The following is a 24,621-nucleotide window of genomic DNA, read 5'->3' as shown; positions in this document are numbered from 1 at the left end:
TTCAAGAAGATTTTATTACCTGAATTATTACATGCTTAAATATCCCTCTGTTAATATTTGAAAGATATCTTCCTCAGAAAAAAGTTGGAGGAATACACTTGTTATCCAAATCAGAACTTTTATTGTACTATTTCTATACTGTTTTCTATAGTGACTGTACCAACTTACATTCCCATCAACAGCGCACAAAGGATTCCCTTTTCTCCACATTCTCATTAGCACTTGTTATCTCTCGTCTATGAACAGTTATACACTAACAAATTGGATAATGTAGAAGAAATGGATAAATTTCTGAAAACATAAAACTTACCAACTGAATTATGAAGATATAGAAAATCTGAACAGACCAGTGAGTAAGGAGATTGAATCAGTAAGTAGATTTCTCACAACAAAGAAAAGGCCAGGAGTACATGATTTTACTGGTTAATTCTACTAAATATTTAAAGCAGAATCCATGTTAATCCCTTTCAAACTCTTTCAAACAATTGAAGAGAAGGGAACCCTCCCAAACTTGTCTTATGAAACCAGCATTATGCTGATAACAAAGCCAGATAAGGGCACTACAAGAAAAGAAAACTGCAGACCAATATCTCTGATGAATATAGATGCAAAAATTCTCAAAAAATACTAGTGAACTTGACTCAACAGCATATTAACAATCATACACTATGATCAAGTGGAATTCATTCCTGGGATGCAAAGAACATCTGACATACCTAAATCAATGAACGTGATACACCACATGAATAGAATGAAAGATAAAATTCATATGATCATTTCAATAGGTGCAGAAAAAGCATTTGACAAACTGCAACATCTTTTCATGATAAAAACTTTAAAGAAATTGAGTATAAAAGAAACATACCTCAACATAATAGGGCCATATATGACAAGCCTCATGCTAACATTGTACTCAATGGTGGAAGATTGAAAGCTTTTCCCCTGAGATCAGGAACAAGAAAAGGGTGCCCACTTTCATCACTGTTATTCAACATTGTACTGGAAGTCCTAAGCAAGCATAAAAAAAGAAATGAAAGGCATCCAAATTGGAAAAAAAGAAGTAAAAAAAGTCTTTGTTTACAGATGGTATGATAATATATAGAGAAAATCCTAAAGACTTCACCAAACAAACTGAAAACTAATCAATGAATTCTGTAAAGTTGCAGAATACAAAATCAACATACAGATATCATTGCATTTTTATACACTAACAACAAAATATCTAAGAGAAAATAAAGAAAACAATCCCATTCACAAATACCTTCAAAAACATAAAAAGTACTTAGGCATAAATTTAAACATGGAGGTGAAAGATTTGGAGGCTGAAAACTATGACTTTGTTGAAAGAAATTGAAGAAGACACGAATACATTGAATAATTGTAGTGTTCAGAGATCAGAGGAATTAATATCGTTAAAATGTCCATACTACCTAAAGCCACCTATAGGTTTAATGTCATCCCTATCAGAATTCCAATGACATTTCTCACAGAATTTTTAAAAATAAATCTTAAAATTTGTATGAAACCACAGAAGACCCTGAATAGTCAAAGCAATCCTGAGACAGAAGAGCAAAGCTGCAGGCATCACACTTCCTGATTTCAAACTATACTGCAAAGATTTAATAATCAAATAGTATAATTATGGCATAAAAATAGACACACTGACCAATGGAACAGAATCGAGAGCCTAGAAAGAAACCTTCACATACACAGCCAACCAAAATATGACAAGGGAGTCAAGAATAATCAATGAGGAAACCATAATTTTGCCAATAAGTGGTTTGGGAAAAAGGGATAACTATATGCAGAAGAATGGAATTAGACCCCTATCTTACACCACTTACAAAAATTAAATTGATTAAAGGCTTAAACATAAGACCCAAGTTCCTAAAATTCCTAGAAGAAAACACAGAGGAAAAGCTCCTTAACATTGGTCTTGATAATGATTTTTTCTGGATACGGCACCAAAAGCACAAGGAACAAAAGCAAAAATTAGTAAGTGGTACTACATCAAACTGAAATGCTTCTGCACAGCAAAAGAAACAATCAACAAAGTAAAAAGGTAACCAGAGAATGGGAGAAAATATTTGTGAGTTGTATATCTGAAAAGGAATTAATATCCAAAATATATAAAGAACTCATACAAATCAATATAAAAACACACAATTCAATTAAAAAATGGGCAGAGGATTTGAACAGGCATCTTTCCAAAGAAAATATATAAATGACTAACAGGTACATGAGTAGATGATCAGCATCACTAATACTCAGGGAGATGCAAATCAAAGCTACCATTAGATATCCCATCACACCTCTTAGATGGCTATCATCAAGCAGGCAAAAATTAAATAAATAAAACATCTCTGTTTGGATAAGAGGAAATAAAATGCTCATTATTCACAGACAACATAAATATGTGTGTAGAAAAATTCCCAAATTTTATAAATAAATGAAGAATAGTGCTATGACCTGAATGTTTGTATCCCTCCCCCAAATTCAAATGTTGAAATCCTAACTCCAAGGGTGATGGTGTTCGTTGGTGGGCTTTTGGGGAGGTGATTAGGTCATGAGGTGGCATCTTCATGAATGGGATTAGTGCCTTATAATAGAGACCCCACATTACTCTCTAGCCTCTCCCACCATGTGAGGACAGAGCAAGAAGCCAAGGCTACGAACCAGGACAAGGGCTGTCACCAAAATGTCACCATGTTGGCACCTTGATTTTGGACTTCTCAGCCTCCAGAACTGTGAACAACAGCTTTCTGTTTTCATATGCTTCTCAGTTTGCGGTATTTTGTTATAGCAGCCCAAACAGACTATAAGAGATATTAAGAAGTTAATTTAGCCAGATGTCTGGATACAAGGTTAATATACAAAAATCTGTTCCATTTCTCTAAAATGATAAAAAAAATACATAATTTTTAAAGTGGTGTTTTATAACAGTGTTCCAGTTACTAATGCTGTGTAACAAATTATCACTAAATTTACAAACTTAAAACAACTATTTTAGTATGCTCATGGGTTCAGTGGGTAAAGAATTTGGACTAGGCACAGCTACTTTAGGATTGTATACTGGAATAATATGTGGCATTGGACTTACAGGACTGGCAGTGATACTGGCTGGTGACTGGAACCTCAGGTGGGATTTGAGACTGGGCTACCTACTATGACATTTTCATGTGGCCTAGGCTTCCTCCCTCTGTGTTGTTCTCAGTGTAGCTCTAGACTTTAAAAATAAATTTCCCAGTAAACAGGTGGAAGCTGAAACTCTTACTGACATAGTCTAGAAAGTCACTCTGTCTTTTCCACCTCACTCAGTTGATTATGAGTGAGTCACAAGTCCACGCAGATTTAAAGGGAAGAACATAAACCCCACCCATCAATGAAAGGCATGTCAAAGAATTTGGGGATCATAATTACAATAACCATAAATTGCACAACAAGAAACCCTTATAATATATCTAACAAAAGATATGCGAGACATGTACACTGAAAACTACAAAATGTAATTAAGAAACATAAAGAGGGCCTCCCTGGTGGCGCAGTGGTTGAGAGTCTGCCTGCCGATGCAGGGGACATGGGTTCGTGCCCCGGTCCGGGAAGATCCCACATGCCGCAGAGCGGCTGGGCCCGTGAGCCATGGCCGCTGAGCCTGCGCATCCGGAGCCTGTGCTCTGCAATGGGAGAGGCCGCAACAGTGAGAGGCCCGTGTACCGCAAAAAAAGAATCTACAGATAAGCAAATAGATAAAATACAACACTCTATCTCCAATACTATTATTTATATCATAGGGTAGATATAGGCAGCCATAGATATACATATATACATGTATTATTTTGTAAACACACGCATACATACACAAACACACATACATAGATATTTCATTTTCTCATCACAACTTATAAAGATTTCCCTTTATTTCTTAAAAGCAGTATATGTGTGGATGGAACTTTGTATTCCAGTACAAGGAAGTCTGCTGATAAATGATGTCTTTAGAAAATCATTTGAATTGTTTCTTTCAAGACAAAGGAAAGGATTTTTTTTTTTTTTTTTTTTTTTTTTTTTTTTGCGGTACGCGGGCCTCTCACTGTTGTGGCCTCTCCCGTTGCAGAGCACAGGCTCCGGACGCGCAGGCTCAGCGGCCATGGCTCACGGGCCCAGCCGCTCCGCGGCGTGTGGGATCTTCCCGGACCAGGACACGAACCCGTGTGCCCTGCATCGGCAGGCGGACTCTCAACCACTGTGCCACCACGGAAGCCCCAGAAAGGATGTTTTTCGAATTTTGAGGGTAAAGAAAAAGTTTCTTTTAGAGAAGATGTTTATAAGGGGGTATGTTGTAACATAACTGAAAAGTCATGTTAAAAGAATAAATATAAATATCACTAATTTCAGGACAACTCAAATTATTTGAATTGAGAGTAATATTAGGCAGTATAGAAAGTATTACAAATAGAATATTTTATTTTATTTTAACTTTTGGCCATGCCACGCAGCATGTGCGGTCTTAGTTCCCTGACCAGGGATCGAACCCATGCCCCCTGGCAGTGGAAGTGCAGAGTCTTAACCACTGGATTACCAGGGAAGTCCCAAGAATATTTTATTTTTTAAATGCCAAACAAATTGCAAGTATTTGATAAACATTTTAAATAATTAAATGTGGACATTCATTTAAAAAGAAGGGGAATCTAGAGAAGATAGATATTATTAATCAGTCAACCAACACTGAATATCTAACACAGGATGGCTCTTTATTATGGACTAGAGATAAAAATATGCATAACTTCCTCCTTGTAGTACAATAGCATAAGAAATAATTTTCTTCCTTTACTCAAAAGACATTTATTGAGTATCCCCTACCTTATACAACACACCCTTTAAAAGCAGCTGGAGATACCTTCTCAAGTAAGGCAGACAAATACTTTGTCCTCATACAAATTACATTCTAATGAGAAAGATAGACATAAAAAACTAAACAAACAAACAACATAATTACAAATTGTGATAGAACCCATGAAGGAAAAAACAGGGTGATAGACTATATAGTAATTCTCTGGGGCAACATCAGATACAAGTCAAGAATAGTCTTTCTGCAGAAGTAATATTTCAGCTGAGAATTGCAGGTGAGACTGAGTCAGCCAAAGAAAGCGAATTGCAGTGAAAGAAAATAAACACAAAAGCTCAAAGCCTCATCAGCAGAAATAGGATGGAAAGGACAAGGGAGTAAATGGAAGACAGGAAGGTGAGATCTGACTGAATGTTCTTTTCCAGGATAGCTACACTTCACACAAATATCACCTCCTAAAAAAGAAATTTCCTGCTCCTCTATCAGATTAGCACCTCTTCTGTCACTCCCTGCTATGGACTCCCTGCTACGGACTGAATTGTGTCCCCCCACCCTGAATCCATAGGCTGAAGCCCTAATCTCCAATGTGATAGTATTTAGAGGTGGGGCCTTTGGGAGGTAATTAGGTTTAGATGAGGTCATAAGGGTGGAGCCCCCATGATGGGATTAGTGTCCTTATAAAAGGATGAAGAGACCAGAGCTTTCTCTCTTTGACATGTGAGGATATAGCAGGAAGATGGTCATACTACAAACCAGAAAGAGAGCTCCTGTGAGAACTCAACAATGCTGGCATCCTAATCTAAGACCTCCATCTTCCAGAACTGTAAGAAATAAATATTTGTTGTTTAAGCACCCCAGTCTATGGTAGCTTGTTATAGCTGCCTGAGCTAAGACACTCTCTTTCTCCCTACTTTGCTCTTTTATTTTCTTCCTAGTACTCACAGACTCATAGCATTAACAGTCTTTGCTTTGCATGGTTCTGATATGCATGAATTCTAATTACTGTCATTTAGTTAGATAACACCAGACCCCCCCCAACTACATCATTCACATTACAATTACTAAAGTATAGTCACTGGAAATAATTATATAAAGTACTGACCTCACTGCTGTCTCTTCAGTGCATGAATTGTTATGTAAATAATGCAATATGTGGTAGATTTTTGTGATGCTGGGCAGTGGCTGCGAGATGCAGCTCCCAATCAGCCACAGATCACAAGGGTCAACAATCGATGCACTTAAACCATTCTGTACCCATACAACCAACCTGTTTTTCACATTCAGTACAGAAGTCAATAAATTACATGAGATATTCAAGAATTGTTTTTATAAAATAGGCTTTGTGTTCATTGATTTTGCCCAACTGTGGGCTAATGTAAGTGTTCAGAGCTCATTTTAGGTAGGCTAGGCTAAGCTAGGATATTTGGTGGGTTAGGTGTATTAAATGCATTTTCGACATATGATGTTCTCAACTTACAACGGCCTTATTTGGACGTAACCCCATCGTAAGTCAAGGAAGATCTGTACTTCATGATACAGAAAACACAAAGAATAAAGTGTTGGAAGCTGATACAAACTTGGAAAATGTGCCAAGTCAGAGAAAACATGCTTACTCTGTTTCATAAATGATGCAACTTGAAGTCAAGAATATAGTTCAGACTACCTTTGATAAGGTTTTTACAAGTCAAAAAAACCCCACTTTAGCTCTCAATGTTTCTAATATTTTAAATTATAATACACTAGATAAATGTTTTTTTAATTTTTAAAAATTTCCTTATATATTTAAAACTGAGAGTAAGACAGTTTGTATTGTTTTGACAAAATATTTAAAGGTCATGGAACAATCATATTTTTCCTTTGATTATGAAGGTCTTAGTTTGCATGTTTCCTTTTGTTTTTGTTTTGATTTTTTGCTTTGACACTACCATGAACAGCAAAGATTGTCTATGTACTTGTTTTTTTCTTGCTGCTGTCCCTCTCCTTCTCTAATGTAAGCTCCATAAAGAAAGGGATTGTCATCTGTTTGGTTTACAAATGAATTCTAAGAACCTTATAGTAGTCCTGGCAAAATATTTGTGGGGGAAGGAGGGAGCAGAAATCAATGAATACATGAGGGAAAAAAAAAAAAGGCGGACATGTGGTAATACAAAATTAGCCTTGCAAAATTTGGATATTATTTTAATGAATAGGAAGTCAATGAAGGGATTTAAGCAGGATATTCACATAATCTGATTTATGTTTAAAGAGATAACTTTGGATTCTTTTTAGGTAATTAAGGTAATGTGGCCAAAAATGGAGAAAAGGAGAACAGTTAAAAGGTTGCTGCAGTGGTGCATGAGAGATGATAGTGACTTGATTTAGCATGGTAATAGTGCAGCAAGGAAAAAGTGAATGAATATGAGATTTTTGTTGCAAAGTTCAGGAGTCTTGCCTACAGATAGGATGGAAAAAGTAAATGAAAAGAGGAATCAAGTATAACTCCTAGATTTCTGATTGACATAGCTAAATAGATACTGGCCCATTTACCAAGATGGCAGATTCTGGGGGAAAACAAGATTAAGTGTTAGTGGAGTAGATAAACATGTCAATTTTATTTACGTGAAGTTTAAAATAGCTTTAAGATATTCGAGTGGAGACATCAGATAAGCACTTAGCTCTGTCCTGGAGCTCAGGGTAAAAATCAGATTTGTGGCATAAATTCAAGTGCATATAACATGGCACTGAAAATTATAGGAATCGATGTTATCTCAGAAGAGAAGGCTCATGCTGAGCTCTGTGGCTATTCAATAACTGCAAGGTGGGTGGAAGAGTAACAAGAAATAAAACGGTCACTAAGTTAAAAATCAGTATCACAAAAACCAATAGACATATTTTTGAAGACAGACATGGTCAACTTATTTAAATTTTGTTGTATCAAATTCAGTAGTATGAAGACAGAGACTTTCCTATTGGACTGTTTTAGTATGGAGTTTTAGTTGATCTTGACAGAAACAATTTTAGGAGAGTGGTATGGATAAAGTCAGATGTAATTTAAATTTAATGCAATTCATGATTGACTTGTTTTTAAGTCTACCATCTTGATATTTGTTTTGTTTATACCATGTGTACTTCGTTCCTGTACTCTTTGAGCCCTGTCTTGTTTTGTATTAATTATTTTTACTTTAGGATAGTATTAGATTTACAGAAAAACTGTGAAGATTTTACAAAGTTCCAGTATCCCTCACATGCATTTTCCCCTATTATCAAACATTTTGCATTAGTATATTTGTCTCGATTAAGAAGCCAATGTTGACACATTATTATTAACTAAAATCCATACTTTATTCTGATTTCCTTAGTCTTTGCCTAATGTCCTTTTTTCTTCTCTTATAGGATTCCATCCAAAATACCACATTATATTTAGTCATCACCTCCTTAGGCTCTTCTTGTTGGTAACAGTTGCCCAGATTTCCTTGTTTTCGATAACCTTGACAGTTTTTGTAGTATTTTTTTCACAGCTAGAGTCTATACATAGTATTTCTTTATTTTTGGTTCTACTATAAATGATATTTTAAAAATTATTTCAAAAACCAATTTTTCATTGCCTTATTCCCGATCTCAGGGGAAAAACTATCTACCAACTGAAAATGTTTTTTGGATTATATATTTCCTTATTCACATTCATTCAATAATATTCTACCGCTATAGCTGGCTAGTATCCACCATCAAAGACTTACATTTATTGATATGGAAAGTAGGTCATGGTAAATGTTCAATTAAAACTACATTTTAGGGGCTTCCCTGGTGGCTCAGTGGTTGAGAGTCCACCTGCCGATGCAGGGGACGCGGGTTCGTGCCCCGGTCTGGGAAGATCCCACGTGCCGCGGAGTGGCTGGGCCCGTGAGCCATGGCCGCTGAGCCTGCGCATCCAGAGCCTGTGCTCTGCAACGGGAGAGGCCACAACAGTGAGAGGCCCGTGTACCGCAAAAACAAAAAACAAAAAACTACATTTTAATAAGATTCCATTTAATAAAAATTATACACATATACATTTGAAAGAGAATGAAATAATATATTCCAAGATATTAATAAATGATCTTTTATAGTGGGAAATGGGTGGTTTCTTCCTTTGAGCTTAATTATAACTTCCAATTATTCTTTATTGAACAAGCATTACTATACAGTACAAAACAAACCAATGAGAAAATTCTCATAAATTGGAATCAGCACTTACATAAATTAAAACTACGTGTGTCACAACCCTGAGAATTTTCAGTGTCAGTCATCCTAAATCTGACAATCTATTCTAGAAATCCATCAGCAAACCATAAAATACAGGTGAGGGGAAGTCCTGACATGATGATAAAAGCTTCAGCCTCGACGGCAGAGAATTTAGTTTGGTTCCTTGTAGCAACAATCGAAGCTCTCTGAAAAACCTCAGTGAATCCTAGTGATTTGGAATCCATAGATAAGCTGGGATTCTTATAGGGTGAATTATTCACACAAAGGTACTGTCAGATGTGTGATGAAATAATTTAGGCATGAAGTAGCTCTCAGAAACAGCCAATGTACTGAATATTGATGCTCTGAAATGCACAGGAAAAGCAAGCCAACTTTATGTACTACTCCTACCAAATAAATACCAACTTAGCATATTGCCTAAAAAAGGCACTTTTTCTCCACCTTGTTTGTGTTTGCAAATAAAATTAATTACTGTCAGTCAAATAGACACGCGCATACACAAGCACATATACACATCCTTTAAAACCTAATACTTGCCACTTGTTCTGTAAATATTTGTTTGAATTTCAAGTAGTTATTTTTGTCAGGTTTGTAAGATTTTGTAAATAAAAAGCCATTCCTTTGTATGTAGTCCTCTAAACGGGGACAAATGTATGTTGTTATGAAACTACCACCACAAACAAGAAATAGAATATTTCCACCACTACCCCCAAAACTTTCCTTATGTCACTTTTGTCAGCTGTCCCATCAGTCCCCCACCTGTGAACATAACTAAACAGATTTGTCCCAATAGTTATGCCTTTTTCCAGAATTTCATAACATTCAATCATGTAGCTCATCTGCCTTTGTTTCTGGATTATTTCACTTAGCATATAGGTTCTTAGAATCAATGTTGTGCATAGGTCAGTATTTAATCCCTTTTCATGACTGAGTAGCATCCCATACTACTCAGTAGTCCACACTGAGTAGTATGGACACAATGTGTTAATCCATTCAAACTATGATAGATATAGGGGTTGTCCATGTGTGTGTCCATGTGTGTATGTGTGTTTATGACTAAAGCTGCTCTGAGTATTTGAGTACACATCTTTGTATGAACATATAATTTTATTTCTCTTGGGTAAAAATCAGTGAGTGGGAGTACTGCGTTTCATGGTATATATTTAACTTTATAAGAAAATCCAAACATGTTTCCAAAATGGTTGTATTACTTGGCATTCTGAGCACTGATGTATGAGAGTTCCAGATGCTCTGCATCCTGTCAGCCCACAGTATTGTCAGTATTCTACCTACTCTATAGCTGTGGTCTTCTATCACCCATGATTAATTTTACCTTTTCCCGACTAACGCTCTTAAACACCTTTTTCTGTGCTTATATAAAATCTGTATCTTTATTTGGTCATCTGCCTGTCTATATTTCCATTTTTAGGGGGTTATCTTATTATTATTTAGTTTTGACAGTTATTCATGTATTTTTGTATACAACTGCTTTGTCAAATACAACATATTTTGTAAGTATTTTTCAGTCTATAGCTTTTCTCTTTTTTTTCATTCTGTAAATATTCTTTATTAAAGAATTTCCTGAAGTGATATTCTGCCCATTCTCAGTATTGGATTGGACTGAGGCGAAAACCAGGGCAGACCTGGGAGCAGATAGTTGGAACCATATACAGTGGTTGTTAAGTCCTGAGTATATAAATGACACACCTCAACCTGGGGCTCAGAGCCTTTCTCATCATGCAGAGATCTAAGTTATAATCCATACACACCATTCTCCTGGAAGCTTCCCAGTGATCAATTCAGAGGTCATCGTATGTGGATGAAGAAATCACATCTTGACAAATCCAGTAACTCTAAATGAGACACTTTTCAGAAAAAAACCACCCTTCTTTGTTATCACAGCACAGGTGTTATTTTCAACCTGGCCCTGGACTTGAAATCTTAGGAGTCTTCGTTTTGTTAATGCAAGTTCATGTGCCCGATGCACAGTGAGGCCAAACAAACTGAAACGTCGGAGTTTGGAGCAGAAAAAGGTTTATTGCAAGGCCATGCAAGAAGAAAGGTAGCTCATGCCCTGAAAAGCCTCGAGCTCCTATAGCTTTTCTTATTTTTAACACTGTTTTTTGAAGAAGAGAAGTTATATGCAACTTGTTTCTTCTTTTTCAAATTGTGTTGTCTATTCTAGTTCTCTTTCATTTCCTTATTCTATTAGTTTCCTGGAGCTGCCATAACAATATACCATGAATGTGGTGGCTTAAAACAACAGAAATTTATTCCCGTACAGTTCTGGAGGCCAGAAGTCTGAAATCAGTATCACTGGCCAAAATCAAGGTGTTCACAGAGCTGTACTCCCTGCAGAGGCTCTAGAGAATCCATTCCTTGCCTCTTCCTGCTTCTACTGGCTCCTTTTGCTTGTGGCTGCATCATTTCCATCTTCAAGGCCAGCATCGCCAAATATCTCTGATCTGTCTTCACATTGCCTTGTCCTCTATGTGTCTGTGTCAAATCTCCATCTGTTCCACTTATAAGGACACTTGTGATTACATTTGCGACCACCTGGATAATCCAGGATAATCTCTCCATCTCAAGATTCTTAATCACATTTGCAAGGATCTCTCCCCACCATATAAGGTATCATTCTTAGGTTCCAGAAATTAGAATGTGGATATTTTAGGGATACCATTTTTCAGCCTACGACACTTATGCATTTTATAATCAGTTCACCTATATCTACAAAAATATCTTGATTGATTGTTTTTGCATTATATCTATAGATCAATTTGGGGAGAAATTACACTTTTACTATGTTGAACCTTCCAATCCACGAGCACCATATGTCTCTTCATTTACTTCAGTCTTCTTTGATTTCTTCCATTAGTGTTTTGTAGTTTTCAGAACACGGATTTTATATATATATATACATATATATATATATATATATATATATATATATACATATAGCATTAAGTTTTTACTTAAGTATGTGTTTTTGAATGCATGAAATAAATGTTGGCTTCTAATTCAAATATGATATTTAATAATTTAAACTAAGGAATAGCTCATGCATTTACCTAGATGTTATACTCTGTAGTAGTATAGAATCTTATGAATACCTTGGTATTATGTAGGGAAGAATATTAAGTTACAGTGGGCAGTGTTGTATTTTTGATTATTATAACAATATAATTTAGTAGGATTTTATACAGAATTCAATAAGTTTTAATAATTTTTGCAGCTATAACTTTTGCATCAATACCTGTGGCTGAAATAAGCATGTTTTAAAGCAGTGTGAATGTCTCTTTTGGAACTGAAAGCAGTATTTAACATACACTCTCAGTTTTGGGATGAGTTTTATTTATACTTCTACTTTCTGAACTTCTTGGTGTTCAGTAACAATAACAATAACAAACTTGTATCTAATTCTGGGACCACCGTTATCCATACTATATTTATTTCTCACAGCCACAGTTGTAAACCTCCATCAGTGGATGGAGCTGAAGATCCATCAGGTTAATTAACTTGCCAAAAGTTACTAAGGCATCAAAGGGCCAAGTTAGAATTCAAGTTCGGGGGGCGGGAAGGGTAAATTAGGGGTATAGGATTAACATATACACACTAATGTGTATAAAATATATAACCAACAAGGACCTACTCTATAGTATGGGAACTATACTCAATATTTTGTAAGAACCTATAAGGAAAAAAGAATCTGAAAACGTATATATACAGATATATATACACACACACATATGTATATCTGAATCACCATGCTGTATACCTGAAACTAACATGACATTGTAAATCAACTCTACTTCAATAAAAAACAATAGATTTTTAAAAATTCAGTTCTAATACACTCCAAGAGCCAAACTACTTCCATAATAGCATATTATTATTTTTTCATAGATGGTTACTAGGTAGCAAACCTTACCAAATGTGGTATATATTGGGGGAAGCAGAGTGAAAGGAAATAATGGTAAAGGGATTTGTTGGTTAAAAAAAAATGTTGGACATCCAATCCAAAGCTTTGATTTCTTTCTTGAAAAGTCTGCCAACTAAGAAGAGGAAATGAGAAGAAAATGCCTAAAACTGACCTAAACATAGAACTGCTTTTCAAAGGCAAAGGGGTAACATGTATATTGATTTTCTAGCCAAAGAAGAATAAAGTCATATTTGACTTTTGTTTAGGAAACAACTCTGTTCCTTTCCATAAAGTAACTTCTTATTCTTCCTCTTTGGATTACTGCTTTTAAATTATATTCTATATTAAAGGTTAAAATATTTTCTGCCCATACAATGCATCTATAATTTACAGCCCATTGATACGCTTTTCTATTTTGCTCCAAATAGCATATTCCCACCTTAGGGTCTATTATTATGTCTGACAAAATTGAAATGAGAGCATTAAAAGTTTGAATTTAGTGAGGTGTGAGACCCTTAGGGCCTTTGCAATACATTCTTAAAAAGCTAACCCCATACAGTATTGAATTACTCCAGTGCCCTTGAGGATGTGTATTTTCTGTATTTCAAGTAATCTAATTCATGGCTCTTGTTTATATATACAAGTAGGGGACATTGCATGGTTACTATATCTGCCTTATTTTAAAAAAAGGATAGTTTTCTTTATTTTCTGTTAAATAGCATATGTATGCTTCATTCATATTAAATATATTGAAATGTAAGCCATTTTTACTGCAAATTTCAATCCTTTTATAAGTATTCTGGATGCAGTAATGTCATCATATTTCTCCCTAGTGTACATCTACGTCCTAGACTTAGTTTCTTCGTTTTAAGAATATTTTCTAATTTATAATATTTAATTGTACATTTAGATAAAAATCAACAGGGTACTTAGTAACCAAAATACCTTCCTCAAATGTATAATCATACTATACAATTCGATTTTGATGAATCTCTTATAAATTTCATATTTCAGAATTTATTGTCTACAATACTGTGTGATGAGATTACAAAGAATATGAATTAAGTAAGATCTAACCCAGCAGAATGCCACCTACACCTACATAATAGTCTTCATAAGTTTAACATAATATGACTGAAGTTCTCATACTCTTCTTATTTTCTGAAAATAAATAAATGTGTCCTTGAAGTAACATTTTATTTTTCCTGCAATACTATATGTTTGGAATGCATACAATTTTCTCGAATTTTATATTGTATTCTATATATCTGTGTTTCCTAGATCCTTTTACTTGCAATTTTGAGGAATCTCTCATAAATCATGCCCATGAAAGCAAAATCAATAATGTTAAGAAAATTAAACATCATCAACTTCCTCTTCTAGTCTCTCTCATGAAAGTTGGAGAATTTTTTAAAACTGTTCATGGATGAAACCACCAACATTTTAAAACATGAGTGCTGTATCAAAATAAGAAATTTATTCTCTTAAAATGATTTTTAAACATGCTCCCACTTGAATTCACCCAGACCAAAGGTTTTTGTAATGCAAGACATTGTTAAGTGGTCTGGAACAGTCAGTTGTCATTCTCAGGGCACCCTTTCTAGTAGAGCATGAACAGAAAAAATTCAATGCTTCGTTTTTCTGACGGACTAATACAAATTAATTTTTTTTTCTGAATGTACAATATGGAAATGTGTTCTTATAAAAACATAGTTAGAAGTTTGGGAAGTTGGCATGTATTACTGAAGGATGGCTATTCTGGGACACCAGGTACTGGGCAGAGGGCAGGAAATTAAAAGATAATGAGATTACACAAGTGGAAGTTACAGCGATGTCATGGGAACACTAATATACATTTTCACGCTGAGAGTTGAGGACGATCTGGCAGGCCATCAGATCTCCTCTTGGCCTATAACTCTACTGGGAGAAAAGGTGAAAGCGTTTGGGGATCCACATTTCAGTTCCTAAGATTAAGACAAAAATATAACTTCAGGAGGAGGACCAGTGCCAAGATGAGACACTTGGGAAGTCAGAGTCATAATCATGAGAGCATAAGCACATGGCATTAGATAAATTCCTCTTTGAAAGAATCTCCCTAGAGATTTTAATTGATAACCTAGTTTAAGGTTTTCTTTTTGGTATCTTTAATTTATATTCAGTGTCCTGAATTTAAGGGCAGAAAAAATATCCAGAACTGGGGAAGAGGGCATGGTGTAACTGAGAGGAGTGATGAGAAGTCACAAAGGCAAAGGATTTGGAGGAGGGAGATACAATTCCCTGTCTGTGATATGAAGGGCGTCTCTCTACCTGCTGGTACAGAAAGGGTATCTTTTACATTGGAGATTTATTTCCTGGTTTCAGGGGGGAAAAAGGGGGTCAGAGTGTTCTTTTGCACTGGCTGTTTCTTAAGTAACTGTAATTCAAAGTCATCGATATGTCAAAGTGGCATATTTGGGGACAACTTGTGTTGAACTTCATCAGCCTTTAATTAAGATGGCTATCCTATGCCATGTGCTGTGCTTAAACTTTTATTGTAGGACCTCCGAACTTCACAACAACACTGAAAACACTGTTTTTATTTTATTGATGATAAAAACTGAGTGAAAGCAATGCTAAGTTGGGTCTTTCACAGATTTATCATGACCATTAATGGATGTGGAAATAGAGGGCATAAAAGGGCATGTTGCTCGGCTGAGCTCGCATAGCCAGGCTGCTGCAGGGCAGCCCCAGCTGCAGGTGGTCCATCAGGAGACCTCTCCTCACACCCACAGACTTCAGGGCCGTTGTCTCTGTCAGATTCCTCCTAATGCCTGATGGGAGCACCTGGATCCTCTCCTAGAATACTGAGAGGAAAGGGGTAAGACACAGTTAACAAATGAGAATGGCTGACCTTGAGAGGGCTTTCTAAGGACAAAATGGACCTGACATTGACTTAGTGTATGCCTTAGGCAGCCCTGGTAGCAGGAGTTGGCATGGCAGGGTATCTAATCAGGCCAATTCCTAGCCCCTGAAGGTTTTTAATTTCTGAAAAGCCAAGTCATTATCTCAGGTGAACTACAGATGTGATTAGGAAGAAGAGAAGACTGCAGGCTTAGCAAAAATTACGATCATACTGGAAAGAAATGCACTTATTCAGAAAAAAGTGCCCTGGCAAACAGCTGAGATGTACAACAGTGAAAACTTAGTTATGCAGTTATTTTAAATTGCACAAAGAAGACTTGTGACATCAGGAGGATGAAGCACCTTCAGTTTAGAACTCTTGAGAAATCATGGACATGAAGACCGCTTGGGTAAGAATGTGTATGCGCATTATAGTTAGGACAGAATGCATGGAGTAAAACTCAAGTGAAGTGGGAGCCTGTGAGGTATTAGTTTGCCTACCAGTTCCTGCCCTTACAAATTATGCAATCTTTTACAAATGACTTATCCTTTCTGATTAAGATTTTATTATTATTACTATTATTATTATTATTTTGCTTATGTAAAATAGTGGATGATATTGCTAATCAAACGTCCCTCAGATCTCTTCTTTCACAAGTAGTATTTTTGCAATCAAAGATAATTTCCTCATAATAGTAAATGTGGTACCATTCATTAAAATAATATTTTATTGTCCTGTACATATATATAATACAGTGCATATAATGTAGAGTTATTAAGAAGACAGGATTTAGGGCTTCCCTGGTGGTGCAGTGGTTGAGAGTCCGCCTGCCGATGCAGGGGACACGGGTTCGTGCCCCGGTCTGGGAAGATCCCACATGCCGCGGAGCGGCTGGGACCGTGAGCCATGACCGCTGAGCCTGCGCGTCCGGAGCCTGTGCTCCGCAACGGGAGAGGCCACAACAGTGAGAGGCCCGCGTACCGCAAAAAAAAAGAAGACTGGATTTAGAGTCAAATTCATGGATTCAACTCCAGTATTTACCAGCTTGTTCCTCAGTACAAGTTGCCTCTCTACCTAAGCCTATGTTCTCTCTTTTTCTTTTTCTTTCTTTTTTTCTTCTCTTTTCTTTCCTTCATTTTTTTTCTCATTTCTTTTTTCTTTTTTTTTTTTTTTGCGGTACGCGGGCCTCTCACTGTTGTGGCCTCTCCCGTTTTGGAGCACAGGCTCCGGAAGCGCAGGCTCAGCGGCCATGGCTCACAGGCCCAGCCACTCCGTGGCATGTGGGATCTTCCCGGACCAGGGCACGAACCCATGTCCCCTGCATCGGTAGGCGGACTCTCAACCACTGTGCCACCAGGGAAGCCCTCTCATTTCTTTTGTTTTCCCTTCTCTTGTCTTCTTTTATTTTCAAGCCTTGGTTTTCTGACCTATAAATTAATACTAGTGCTTAGGGATAACAAGGATGTATTTATTAGTATGGAAAACTCATATGTTAGAGAAGGAAAGTTAAAGAACAAAGTTAAGTAGAAATTAAATTGAGTCAAATAGTAAATTTAGAGAAGACTGTATAGATCATAAAAATTATGGAGCAATAGATAAAATAATGGAGTGAAACTAAGATTTGGGGTTCATGATCAAAAAGGTGAGTTGAGCCAAGAGTAGAGTTGAGATCTAACCAAGTGGAGCAGAGGGTCCACCAGAACCTGAACTTCACTCACTCACTCCTAGTTGCTTGGCAAAAATCGCCAACCCTATTCTAGTAATATTATAATGAGAAAGAAAACATCAGAAGAGCTAATAAGTAGTAATTGGGGGAAGAATTGCACTTTTATTATCTCTTTCCTGGTGTGAGATCTGAGAAGGTATTTGGGAGCAATTTGTGTTACAGACAAAAGATCAGGTTATAAATAAAATAATTTGAATCATGTGCCAAAGAGTTAAATTGAGGCTGTGCTCCCAAGAGCTTCTCTGCACACAGCTGGAGCTCTTCCTCTCACTGAAGCTGGGTGATTATAAGTAATGAAGTCATGTGTCTACATTGTTTTGCTTTTTCCACACTTGGGAACTGCTGTCTTGAACAAGGAATTCACAGAAACATATTCTTCCAGTTGCTAGAATAAATTGGGTTGAGACTTGAAATATTTTAGCTCTTTGCTGCTTAAAATGTTTTCCATGTACTTTAATTGCCTAGAGAACTGGGCTCACATACAGCAGGTAATAGTAGTAGAAAATGAAGCCAACAACTATTTTGTAGGGTGTGGCTATGAGGCGCTAAGGTGAAAACGATTGTACCAGCCTGTCACCACGCCTGTGTCGAAGATGAACAAAGCTAGTTACGTGTTAAGGACAGATTTTAATCAGTAATACAATGTTGCAATAGGGAAAAGAGTCCAGTATGAATTGAATTGAATTGCATTGAATCGAATTGGGATGTGCAATGAGGTGACTGGGCATTTTTAAAGACGAATGAAGGAATAGAGTTACAGAGAGTTAGTGTAAATGCTATTCGAACAAACGTGTCAGTTCACTGGAGATTATGGAAGTTAGGATTCTTTTCTCCCATGGACACTGTGAGACAGAGGCCCTATCTTTCCTGATGATCACATTTCAAAGGAAAGCCTTCTTAGGTCACTCTTGAGTTATAGGAGGTACATATACCTCTCAAAGAGACAGAGGACAGAGTCACAATTTTAAGCCCTTTTCAGCAAATGTTTTAAGAAAGTAAGGTTAGTAGCCTCTGGTCAAGGGTTGGCTAGAACAAGCAGTAAATTCTTGTGGCAACCTTGAGCTTCCTCGGGCAGGCACTTTAAGGGGAAGTGCTATCATCCTAGATATGCAGCCTTGAGCTGTTAGAAGCCGTGTTAGCATTTAAGCCTTTTAGTGTGAGTAAAAAAAGGGAGACTAGGTGAAAGCATTTTTTTGCTGAGCATCTGGAGTTTTTATAGGCCAAGTTTGAGGTCTACTCAAATAGAGGGCTCAGAGGAACTTGGCTAGAGTTTGACTGAGGAGAGAATCTGTGTTACCTGGCACATAGTAAGTGTACAGAAAATGCTGTATATCATCACTATTATCTAATTGACTGTTTTCTGTAATCTTATGAGTTTTGTTAATCTTTTAATTAAAACTGCTTATTTAAGGTCACAGCTTTTCACTACATCCTTTTCTCTAGCTCCTTCTGGTCCTCTCACCCATCATCTTCACAGCGTAAGATCATGAACACAGGGAAAAACATGAGAAGAACTAGTTAGACTGAAATTCACTGGTGCCTGGCCCACACTCTTATCACAATATCACCTAGAATCTTAAGATAGTTTCAAAATGGCTTCCCTGCCACCAGTATTGTCACTTCCTAGATATGCTCCAAAATAATACCATATTTGGGGCTTCCCTGGTGGTGCAGTGGTTGAGAGTCCGCCTGCCAATACAAGGGATGCAGGTTCATGCCCCGGTCCGGGAAGATCCCACATGCCACGGAGAGGCTGGGCCCGTGAGCCATGGCTGCTGAGCCTGCGCGTCCGGAGCCTGTGCTCCGCACAGGAAAGGCCACAACAGTGAGAGGCCCACGTACCGAAAAAAAAAAAAAACCAACCATATTTGCCTTTCTAATCAAAAATTTGATTTTTCACGCACTGCTGCAAATTTAAAACACACGTGTGTGCATGCACACACAAAATCATACTCCTTAGCTTAGCATAGATATCCTCTCATGAGTATATACCTACCCTACTTTTCAGCTTCTTATTTTGCCTTTTATCCTCTTGTACTTATTTTATCATCACTCTTTGAATAGCATTTGGCCTGAATAGCTATCCTCAATCAATTCTCCACACTCTAATAAAATAAACTCTCTCATTCTTCAAGATCTTCATATAGATGACCTCCTCTTTCAAGTTTTCCTTGACTCCAAGATATAGCATCTTCTAGGCTTGTACTTTAAAAATATTCTGTGGATAATCTAGTAATGGTATTTGACAAATTATACTGGGATGTGTCTCTGTAAGTATGTATTTCTTTCCACAATATCTGAGTGCTAGAAAGGCAAGGGTTTCTTTGTTCCTCAGTTCCTCAGATTAGCAAGGGCTCTGATACACACTAAACACTCAATATATGGTAAATAAATGAATGGATACATGTAAAAATGAGTAACAAGAGCAGAAAATGTTATAAAACTTCATTGAATGCTTATGCAGTATGAATCTGTGAGCTTGACACTGCAGCTACAAATACAAATGGGGAAGCATTTAGGTAAGGTTTTGAATGTTTTTCTCATTTATTTAAAGTAATATGTTCCCAACTGAACTTGAACCTGGGTAAATTTGTGCTCTATCATTAACTACTTTTTCTTGGAGGATTGTTATCTAGGGTTTTCTGTACAGCAAAGTATAAAAATCACAGAATGGAAAACAATTTGATTTGGTGAGAAAAATCCTTGCAAGCTTCAGGTCCCAAACTCATTATTTATTTACTACTGGAGGCTGTAATCTTTACTCCAAAGAACTGCCCCATCATTTAGACGTCTTAAATCTGCTGTTGAAAAATAACATACAAACCAGGGATGGTGATCTGCCTGAATCAAATTTGGCTTAAGACAAACCTAGGTCTAGTCCTGTAAAAAGAGCAAATGAATGAAAAGGTACAGACAGCACCAATGCTGCTCTTCCAGGCAGCTGATGCTGACCCTCCTCAAGCATCATTATTCAGCATAAGGAACTTAAATAAGGCAGGTCACTGCACACTCATTCTTTGAGCCTCAGTGACCTGTGAAGGCCTGGACCTAGTGACCTCTACACCTCTACAGGAATATCCTGGTTTGTGGATGATGAAACATTTAGGGGCTTGATATTTCCAAGTTACTATTTAAAGCTTTTTTGATAGACACTGTAAAATTGTTTCTGGTATCGGACAGGAACGTCTGTGCATTGAGTGATGTTCATTTCAAGCACCAATGGTATGACCTTAAGCTGTTATTTGTTTTCTGAGGTTCAATATGCTACTCCAAAAGATTACTTCCCTTTCTCAAAGGCTATCATTGAAATTTTATTATTCTTATATTCAAAAACTAGAAATTAAAAAAGCCTCTGGAGGGCTTCCCTGGTGGCGCAGTGGTTGAGAGTCTGCCTGCTGATGCAGGGGCCATGGGTTCGTGCCCCGGTCCAGGAAGATCCCACATGCCTCAGAGCGGCTGGGTCCGTGAACCATGGCCGCTGAGCCTGCGCGTCCGGAGCCTCTGCTCCGCAACGGGAGAGACCACAACAGTGAGAGGCCCACGTACCGCAAAAAAAAAAAAAAAAAAAAAAAAAAAAAGCCTCTGGAGGTCAGAAATTGAGAGAGTGAATTGCTCATTGAGAGGTTAAAGCTGTGTGTGGGTTTACTGTTGTCATTAGAAATGGATCCTTAGACCTGTCCTCTCCTGCACCCAAAATAGGGTAATATGAATGTGTTCTTCTCCAAAAAAAATATGAACGTTCTTTTATCTTTTAAGAACAAGTTAAATCATTCATAATGTGGTGTGAATCATAAAGAAACATAATCTCGTGTTTGTGTTAAGGAGGAAACGTGTACCTCTAAAAATGTACAGTGTCATGTGAAGAGAAAATTCCTCCTGAATATTGCTTGTTTTTTCCTTCCTGCTAATTTTAGAGGTGTTACCACACAAAACCTGCCTGCATTCAAGATGCAGTGATTGCCAGTGTTTCAATCAGATGGTACTGATAGAAGTGTGATGAGTTTGTACCAATAACACATTTAAAAATAATTTGTACTAAAAATATGCTCTGTAAGACTTAATTAACATCCAGAGTTCCCAGTTTATACACGAGATATAAACAGAAAATATATTTTAAAATCTTTATTGCAAGCTTGTATGAAAATGAATGTATAAATGAGGAAGAGGGTTGTGTAAGGCCATTTGCTAACTAGACAGCTTGGCTAAAAGGGATGTAGACCAGGAGAGGAGTGGGTGACAGATGTGATTTTTATCACCTGTGACCCCATGACTCTTATCATAAGTGGGCCAGATCACAGTAAATTTACCATTTTTTCTATGTCTTCTATGGTCAGATCAGAGGATGAAGCCCTTGCACTGTAACTGGGTTGTTATACCTGGGGAATTTGGACCTCAGGAACAATAGGTAGGAAGAGGGGATAATGCAATTTTAAAGTCTAAATGGCATCCACAGCCTTATAACTCTGTGCTAAATCCATATCAGTATCAGGGCATCCTCCACTAACAGGACTGTCTCCCTCCTCTGCCTGTTCGCCCATCTTCAAAATGCCAAGCTGACTGAGAGAGCCACAGAATTACAGTGCGGCGGCGGCGGGACGAAGCGCTCGCCCAGGTCCCTGTCACGAGAAGGAGGAGGTTGTGATGCGCGGAGGGGAAATGGCTGCCGAAAACAAGCCGGAAGAGCGTTTCTCAAAGTGTATTGTGCGGAATTAGCACCTGCTGCGTTCTCAACACCGTGCCACCTATAGATGATCATGGGAATAGCAATAGTCATGTAAAAATCTTTTCACCGAAAAAGCTGCTTGAGTGTCTGCCGAAATGTTCAAGTTTACCCAAAGAGAGGCACCGTTGGAACACTAATGAGAGATTATGATGTAGCAGTCCCTTTGGATTTCTTTTTCATAATGTGTGACCCTTCACCTTTGATCCCCTGACATGCATTACCTTGGTAACCATTTCATTTTTTAGTTTAATTTCATTTTTTGATTTTGGTGTACAAGCTGTAATATTTCATCTCTCGAAGTGTAACTGGCTGATTTCCTTAAATAGAGATACCCCTCTGAACGATAAATTTGCAAAATGCTGTCTTTATTTTCTGTATTAAAATTGATTTCAATTTTAAAAATAAAGTGTAATCTGTGTTTTCATCCTTTAAAAAAAAAAAAAACAGGGCTTCCCTAGTGGCGCAGTGGTTGAGAATCTGCCTGCCAATGCAGGGGACATGGGTTCGAGCCCTGGTCTGGGAAGATCCCACATGTCGCGGAGCAACTGGGCCCGTGAGCCACAATTACTGAGCCTGCGCGTCTGGAGCCTGTGCTCCACAGAGAACAAGAGAGGCAGCGATAGTGAGAGGCCTGCGCACGGTGATGAAGAGTGGACCCCGCTTGCCACAACTAGAGAAAGCCCTCGCACAGAAATGAAGACCCAACACAGCCATAAATTAATTAATTAATTTTAAAAAAATTAAAAAAAAACTTACCTGCAGAAGTGGCTTGGCCGTGGGTAGAGTTACTGAAGATGAAGATGGAAAATATCAAACATGTTTCCCTAGGAAAGTAAATCCTCCTCCAACCTACTCTCCTCTAGTGCTTGCATGTGTTCACCTGGTTTTCTTCTCTAGCGCATATTCTGTGGTCTCCTGAAAGGCGGGGACCAATTTAATTCTGGGCCTGGCATGAAATAGTACACAGTGAATGTGGACAGAAGAAAGAATGTACAGGGAGAGTGATGAGAGAGCATAGGAGGAAAAAAATGGAGAAAAGGGGAAGAGGAAGAAAGACATTTAGGAAGGAGATACTTCAGCTTAATTGTCTTAAGTCACCATCTATTGTGTTCCCCCAAATGCCCCCTTTCAAATCTGCTTGTCATATCAGAGATGTCCAAGAAATAGCACCTGTTTAAGCAGATGTTTTTAAAACACTTTGTATATAAATTAGCAGATTTAATTTTTAGCTGTGGAGGAATGCTATGTGGTAGGTATCGTAAGAATGGTAAATATTATCTTCTTTATAAAAAGAGAAACAAAATCTCATAGAGTATAACACTAGATTACAAATTCTGTTCTGCTGGATTCTACCTAGTTTTCAAGGTTCTGTTTGATCTCATCTCCTTCAGGATGCCCACCACAACAGCTCTAGTTCACAGTGCTTTCTTGGGTCTCTGAAAAAACACTAGAAAATAGGATTTAGTCCTTATCCAAATATTGCTTCTTAGCTTTGATTATGTTTTGTTCATGCACCTTCTTTCCATCTAGATAACAAACCCTTGGGGTATGCCATATTTTCAAACATCTGACAAAGAAAAGGAACTTAATAATCATTCTTTGATTGGTGGACCAGGGAGCATCACATAATATAGAATTACAGGGAAATATACATCATTTAAATAGATTCTGATTCGAATGCTTATCAAGGACCTAGAACTCAAGAAAATTTTCAAGTTTGGTGGGTGTTCTCCTGCCATGCTTATCTTTACCTTGAGTATATTTCAATATCTGTATTTCTTAGACTATGCATGATCTCTGCTTTATACCAACGGAGTCACTTCCAGTGGTTCTCCCTTTAAATGTATCTTCTAATTGGCTATCAGCACATTCTTTCCATAATTAGTCTACAGCAGTCACTTGCTTAAATCACCTCGGTGGTACCCTGGAGATTAGAAAATAGTTCAAATTCCTCGGTTCATCATCCATAGAACTTGCCATTCTCAAAATGCTTAATCTAATTTCATGGTTCTCTGTCTTCTTCCAGTGTCCAAGATACTTTTTCTTTACAGTCCAAACTTTAACTATCCTTTAAGATCAAACTCAACTGCTACATCCTTTCCAAAGACTTCTCTGGCTCGCGAGCTCTAGAGCCTGCGAGCCACAACTACTGAGTCCACATGCCTAGAGCCTGTGCTCTGCAACAAGAGAGGCCACCGCAATGAGAAGCCCGCGCACTGCAATGAACAGCAGCCCCCGCTCACCGCAACTAGAGAAAGCCCGCGCACAGCAACGAAGACCCAACGCAGCCAAAATTAAATAAATA

At 37.5% G+C, this 24,621-nt stretch overlaps 1 protein-coding gene across 1 annotated transcript in view; it reads left to right on the top strand.

The window, feature by feature from the left end:
* The window catches only part of LOC101280496 (calmodulin-binding transcription activator 1-like), a 64,337-nt gene extending 41,615 nt beyond the window's left edge, over window positions 1-22,722 (top strand). Inside the window, exon 2 of the mRNA XM_033437534.2 lies at window positions 22,235-22,722. Within this exon, the coding sequence (XP_033293425.2) occupies window positions 22,235-22,466 (232 nt within the window). The 3' untranslated portion in view covers window positions 22,467-22,722. The remainder of the gene's footprint in view (window positions 1-22,234) is intronic.
* The last annotated feature ends 1,899 nt before the right edge of the window (window positions 22,723-24,621 follow it).

This window comes from Orcinus orca, chromosome 13 (genome assembly GCF_937001465.1).
Source record: "Orcinus orca chromosome 13, mOrcOrc1.1, whole genome shotgun sequence".
Lineage (NCBI taxonomy): Eukaryota > Metazoa > Chordata > Mammalia > Artiodactyla > Delphinidae > Orcinus > Orcinus orca.
This window is presented reverse-complemented; position numbering and strand designations above follow the sequence as displayed.